Raw genomic sequence first — 6,188 nt, 5'->3', positions numbered from 1 at the left:
ATGGAGGTATAATAACTGAGATAAGTCCAGTTCAACCTTGCACATTTTTTAGAAAAAATCATTTACTTGCATAAATTGCAATGACTAATGCAGTACTGATGTACAGGTGTGAATTATGTCCATTTATTGCAGGGTAGAGTGAGGTTACATTAAGCTGGACACCCGGTAAACAAATGTTGGAAAGAAGTGTGCTGAATGAATAAATGTGATATTGTGTGTGTATGTATACATATATATATATATATATATATATATATATATTTATTTATTTATTTTTTTACTTGCACTGTGACCACGCCCGCTCAGCCCTTCCCCCGCCCTCTCTTTGCCTTTTCGCGCGCGGTCGATCCTGAATAAATAGGGGCGGAGCGTCACCATCTCGGCGAGTCTGGGAAAGGAACAGAGGGTTTCACCAAGCGGTCCACAGCGCGGGAGAAGAGAAAAAAAGCCGCAAAGATGATGAACGGAGAAATGAACGGTTTTCACAACGCTCTCATCGACGAAGACTGTTTTCTTTTCACCTCCGAGTCCGTGGGAGAAGGGCATCCAGGTAAGAATCTCAGACAACAAAGAACAGTGCTCCGTTCCACCTTAAACGGTGCGGCAGTTACAGGGAACATTTAAGGTGGAACGGAGAGCTCGATGACGAAGCCGGTATTGCAGCCTCATGCTCGGTGCTGAGGCGACGAAGAAACACGTGTTAGAGCGAAAGGCACGAACGGGGCTTTAATACAGGCATGAGGTTTATATTCTTCGGGTTCGGATTGTTTATGGCTACGACAGCTGCAAATGTATGAATTTTACCATAAACTCACAACCAGCGAAAAGAAAAAGACAGATTTAAGAGCGCCGTGCGGCTAGAGCTAGCTCGCTTAGACCGGCCTAGACCTAGAAAACAAGATTTAAGGCCATAGCAGTGTTTTGTTTAATGGTGAAATGTGTAGAAGGTATTTTATGCTTTTCTTATGTTTTAACGGTTTACATTTCACACCAAGTCTTTGGCCTGTAATCTGGCCCCTGGTAGAGAAGGTGAAGGGCACGATTGCGCAACGTCTCACTACTGACGGCTCAGATTGAAACTGCATTTTACAGCCATTGTACAGTGGCTATAAATAAAATAAAGACCAGGCCAGCCCATAAGAGTAGTGTGTGTTTTCGAATAATTCAAATAACGTAACTGAATATAATAATAACACATTAATAAATGCATTCCCTGAGCAGAGGACACCAAGCAGAGTTTGTTTAAGGTGATATGTTTATATCCTTCATGATGCTACTTCCGGCACATAAAGATCACCAGACGAACGTGTTAACAAGGTTCAAATTCTGATTTTCACTCGTGGGATTAAATAAACTACTGTTATTCTGTGTTATTTACAGGTCTGCACATTTGTTCTTATTTGTATTTTGACAGACAAGATCTGTGACCAAATCAGTGATGCTGTACTCGACGCTCATCTTAAGCAAGACCCAGATGCCAAAGTAGCATGTGGTAAATTCATATTAGTTGTGTTTCCTATTGATTTCTTGAATCGCTGTCAGTGTGTGTGAAATTGTTTTTAACGTACGGACATATCGCTCTTTCCAGAAACCGTAGCCAAGACTGGAATGATCCTGTTGGCAGGAGAAGTGACATCTCGTGCCACCGTAGATTATCAGAAAGTCGTTAGGGACACTATCAAACACATCGGCTATGATGATTCCACAAAAGGTTGGTGTCAGTACACAGTAATACACTAGCACTGGCTGCTGATCCGTTTGTGGCTGTTATTTATATTGTACTAACATAGTTCACGAATGAGTAGTAAGCAAAAAAGGGCATGATTTATTACTGAGGTTTTCTGCTGCACGTCAGTGGTGGGTCAGGAAATTGAATCGCCAAATGTTCGTGCTTAAAATAAAATCAGTGAACTAATATCTACATCATCTGGACTCCTAGGCTTTGATTACAAGACCTGCAATGTGCTGGTTGCTTTGGAACAGCAGTCTCCAGACATTGCCCAGGGAGTGCACTTGGACCGCAATGAGGAGGACATTGGAGCCGGAGACCAGGTCAGTCATTGCTTTTCAGGAAGTAATTTCTCAAGGCTTTTTATATTTCAATTATAACTTTGTTATAGTCACTATAACGTGATTATTCACAATTTAGCATATTCATCCGAATCATTTGTTTTATTAGCAAAAGGCTACTGTTCTACAAACAGTCTTTTTATTTGATGGAATAAGAAATTAAATACATTTGTTTTAAACAACATAATAAAATAATGGACTCAAATCAGTTAATTGTTACTCTGCAGTATGATTTTGACAGTTTGATATCCGCTGATAGTTGGATATCTTCTATAAACAAAGCTGTTCTCTGTCTGGAATTTATTGTTTAAAAGGCACACCAACTGTAGCGTTTATTTTGCCCTCAGGCATACGTTTTTAATATGTAATTCAAATGAACAAATTTTCAAATCTAGGTGAGCTTTGATTTTTATTCAGTTTTTCTCATGTGAGTTTTTATTTGTTTTTTAATACTGTGCTGTAACTCAGGGTCTGATGTTTGGTTACGCCACTGATGAGACAGAAGAGTGCATGCCCCTCACTGTTGTCCTTGCCCACAAGCTTAACGCAAAGATGGCCGAGCTGCGTCGTAATGGTGTTCTCCCCTGGCTCCGACCAGACTCCAAGACCCAAGTGAGCCCTGCTTAAGGTTTTGATCTCAGATTTCTTTTTGCCTTTTCCTGTTACATGTAATGGGTGCACTAATGGTTTTCCTGCTGATCCACTCAGGTGACAGTTCAATACAGGCAGGACCGTGGTGCAATGCTGCCAGTGCGCGTCCATACTGTTGTGGTCTCAGTCCAGCACGATGAAGACATTTGCCTGGATGAAATGCGTGACGCACTGAAGGAGAAGGTGGTAAAGGTTGTGATACCATGTGTCTACCTGGATGATGATACTGTTTACCATCTGCAGCCCAGTGGCCGTTTTGTCATTGGGGGACCTCAGGTAATCAAAAAGCCAGATTCTGGTTAGGTTTATCTATGTGTTGTGATTTTGTCATTGAAAACAAGACATGCCTTTGATCTATTTAACCTTTTTTTTTAAAATATTAAAAACCATTTAAATGAAGAATCAGTTTATAATAACTGTTGTATTGTTTAATGCTTTAACTGTTACAAACAACTAATTCATATGAATATTTATTACCTATTTATGCAAAGCAGTAACACCTGTTACAAACATAGAACGAGTGAGAGTGAATAAATATACATGCATTAATTTAGCAAGTTAATTTATGGTCCTCTTTTGCATGAATAACCATAACCATTTTATTTAAAGTAAAATTTGTGCATTACCTGGCATTTTTAAAAATAAATAAATAAACAAATCCATCCACTGTAACCCTTAAAACAATTAAAATTGTCATTAAATATTCCCTTTCTGTTTGCAGGGTGATGCTGGCTTAACAGGTCGCAAGATTATTGTTGACACCTACGGGGGCTGGGGTGCCCATGGTGGAGGTGCTTTTTCTGGGAAAGATTACACTAAGGTGGACCGTTCTGCTGCCTATGCTGCCCGCTGGGTAGCCAAATCTCTGGTCAAAGCTGAGCTTTGCAAACGTGTCCTTGTACAGGTAAGAAAAGTGTCATAAACACAATACAGTCTAGTTCTGAAATAGTAAGCACTGACAATTATTTATTGTGCTGTATAGGCAAAAAAAAACAAAAACAAAGGATATGCAGGGCCTGAAGTTATTTATGCTGAATTTGCTGTTACAAACTCTGACAGGTGTCCTATGCCATTGGAGTGGCACATCCTCTGTCCATCTCCATCTTCCACTACGGCACATCCCAGAAGAGTGAAAGGGAACTGTTAGACATTGTCAGAAAAAACTTTGACCTGCGCCCAGGAGTCATCGTGAGGTAAAAACACAAAACAAAATGCTCCATATCGTGGACTGTAGGACTAACCATACCTTTGCTCACTCCTCCACTACTTACAGTTCTTCCTAATCTGCTTAACTTTGGAATGACATTTCATCCCTGTATTTTGTGCATAAAAGCCTATATTGCATTTACATACTGCATATTTATTCAATTAAGGGACTCTTCAGATCCAGACTCTTTTCTTTTTTTTGTGGTGTTTTCTCAACTTGGCTTTATTCTGAGCTGAATTCACTTTCCTTATTTATGCAGTTTGTCTGTAATGATGCTGCTGCTGCATCATTGGTTTGGAGCTTGGCACCTTCCTAGGTGCTTTAACATTATAATAATTTGACTTCTAATAACCATACCTTGGGCTACCCACGCAATGTTTTTGTACACCACGTTGTGTCCAAAGTGATTTGGATCTTGATGTATTCATGTATAGTCATCAACAATAAGTTACTATGGTATTTTGCCATGTTAATTTGGATAAGCAGTAGAGTGGTACGCTAAGGGGTGTGTACATTTGAGACCCAGCCTGCAAATGCCTGAAGTTGCTAGCAATGGAATTGTTATTAGATTTGCTCTCTACTTCAAGCTGTTGCTTCGCCTCTTCATTGAATGGGTAAGTAGCCTCTGCTTCCTGGCTGGCTGTGATTTTGTGCTTCACGTATAGTCTGTTCAGTGATTTATTTTGTATCATATTTGCTTTTGACGGTTGCTAAATCTATTGACCTGTGTGTTCCAGGGACCTGCAGCTGAAGAAGCCAATATATCAGAGGACGGCTGCCTACGGCCACTTTGGCCGCGACTCTTTCCCTTGGGAGATTCCCAAAAAGCTGAAATACTAAACCAGTGTCAAACCTTTCCCCCCTGGGCCTACGGACATAGCTTACAGAGAAATCTGCATGGCTCAGAGTGGAAATGTTTATTCATATTTTATTTGCCAAGACATCTTTTAATCTGATTATGGTAAATTTTTAACTAACATCTAAAAAATTGCAAGTTGCGAAAGGCAAATCATCAGAGCAGGCTTTCTACAGAAGGCTACATCTTAACACATTAGTTTAATTGTGTTGATTAATGAACTTTGTCTGTTGTGCTCTTACATGAAAAGTTCCTCTTAGCGACATAATGCATGCACCAGGCACACATCGCTCACGGCTTGACCGAACCAAAATCAAACTCATTTCTACACTGTAGGACAGAGTTCCAAACCAGTATCTTTATGCATTATTTATTTGTGCTTCTAGACCATTACATGTGTACTTAAAGAGGCTTTACTTTGTAGGGCAGCTATTGGTGAAGATGGCATTTTAGTTTGTAACTCTTCTTTTTTCCAGTGGTCTTTGGTGGTTCCAAAGTGTATTACAGAAAAACTTTGGGTTCCAGCCACAAGGAGGCCACTGGCTGCTGTAAGAGGTATGTAGTGCAGTTCTGGTTTAGTAAATGGTGCTTATTCTCTTCCTGACATTCACTTATTTTGTTATTTTCCCCATACCTACACTTGGACCGATTGCAAAGTTTGGCTGGTGTTGTACAGAGAAACCTGCCTTGTTTACATGCAATCTCTCTCTCTCTCTCTCTCTCTCTCTCTCTCTCTCTCTCTCATAAACTTGAGTACATTTATTTAATGTTTGTTTGTTTTGTTTTTTTAAACAATAAATTTTTTTTCATTCTTCTGAATTTTGTGAAGTTGTAATCATCTATACATCAACAGATGGTAATAATTAAACAGGAATCTCGAAAGTGTAACAGTAAATGCTGGAATATTCCTGAATATACTTGAATGAAGTTGAAAGAATATGGTTTGAATATTAGGAAATTATAGAACGACTTCCTAAGTATATTATGGGGACAATCAAAAATATCAGTGGTATTATGTTAGAATTACATTTTAATTATGCCTTGAATTAAATCAGCTGAGACGTGGTGTCTGAAGTCTCATTCTTTAAATTCAGAAGATACAAAGTAGTTGATATATAAAATGAAATACCTTACACATTTTTTCTTATACATACACAATACATTTTTTTTTTTTTTTTTTGGTAGAAACTGAATACCTGAATCACAGTCATGCGAATAGTCCGTTTTTACAGCACAATCTAGAGTGAACTTGCTTTTGAAAGTTACACAAGCACTGTTTTAATTGAAAAAATTGTAACACATTCATTCATTGTCTGAAACCGTTTATCCAGTTCAAGGTCACGGTGGGACCGGAGCCTACCTGGAATCGTGCAAGGCGGGAACACACCCCGGAAGGGGCGCCAG

The 6,188-nt window shown here is 39.3% G+C and overlaps 1 protein-coding gene across 1 annotated transcript; it reads left to right on the top strand.

Moving 5' to 3' along the window:
• The first annotated feature begins 372 nt into the window (after nucleotides 1-372).
• On the top strand, nucleotides 373-5,574 carry LOC136678292 (S-adenosylmethionine synthase-like). Its single transcript, XM_066656293.1, has 9 exons — nucleotides 373-550; nucleotides 1,415-1,492; nucleotides 1,589-1,711; nucleotides 1,940-2,052; nucleotides 2,539-2,682; nucleotides 2,779-2,997; nucleotides 3,443-3,625; nucleotides 3,781-3,914; nucleotides 4,666-5,574. The coding sequence occupies exons 1-9, from the start codon at nucleotides 457-459 to the stop codon at nucleotides 4,766-4,768; spliced, it is 1,191 nt and encodes a 396-aa protein (XP_066512390.1). The 5' UTR covers nucleotides 373-456; the 3' UTR covers nucleotides 4,769-5,574.
• The last annotated feature ends 614 nt before the right edge of the window (nucleotides 5,575-6,188 follow it).

Source organism: Hoplias malabaricus, chromosome Y (genome assembly GCF_029633855.1).
Source record: "Hoplias malabaricus isolate fHopMal1 chromosome Y, fHopMal1.hap1, whole genome shotgun sequence".
In the NCBI taxonomy this organism is placed as follows: domain Eukaryota; kingdom Metazoa; phylum Chordata; class Actinopteri; order Characiformes; family Erythrinidae; genus Hoplias; species Hoplias malabaricus.
This window is presented reverse-complemented; position numbering and strand designations above follow the sequence as displayed.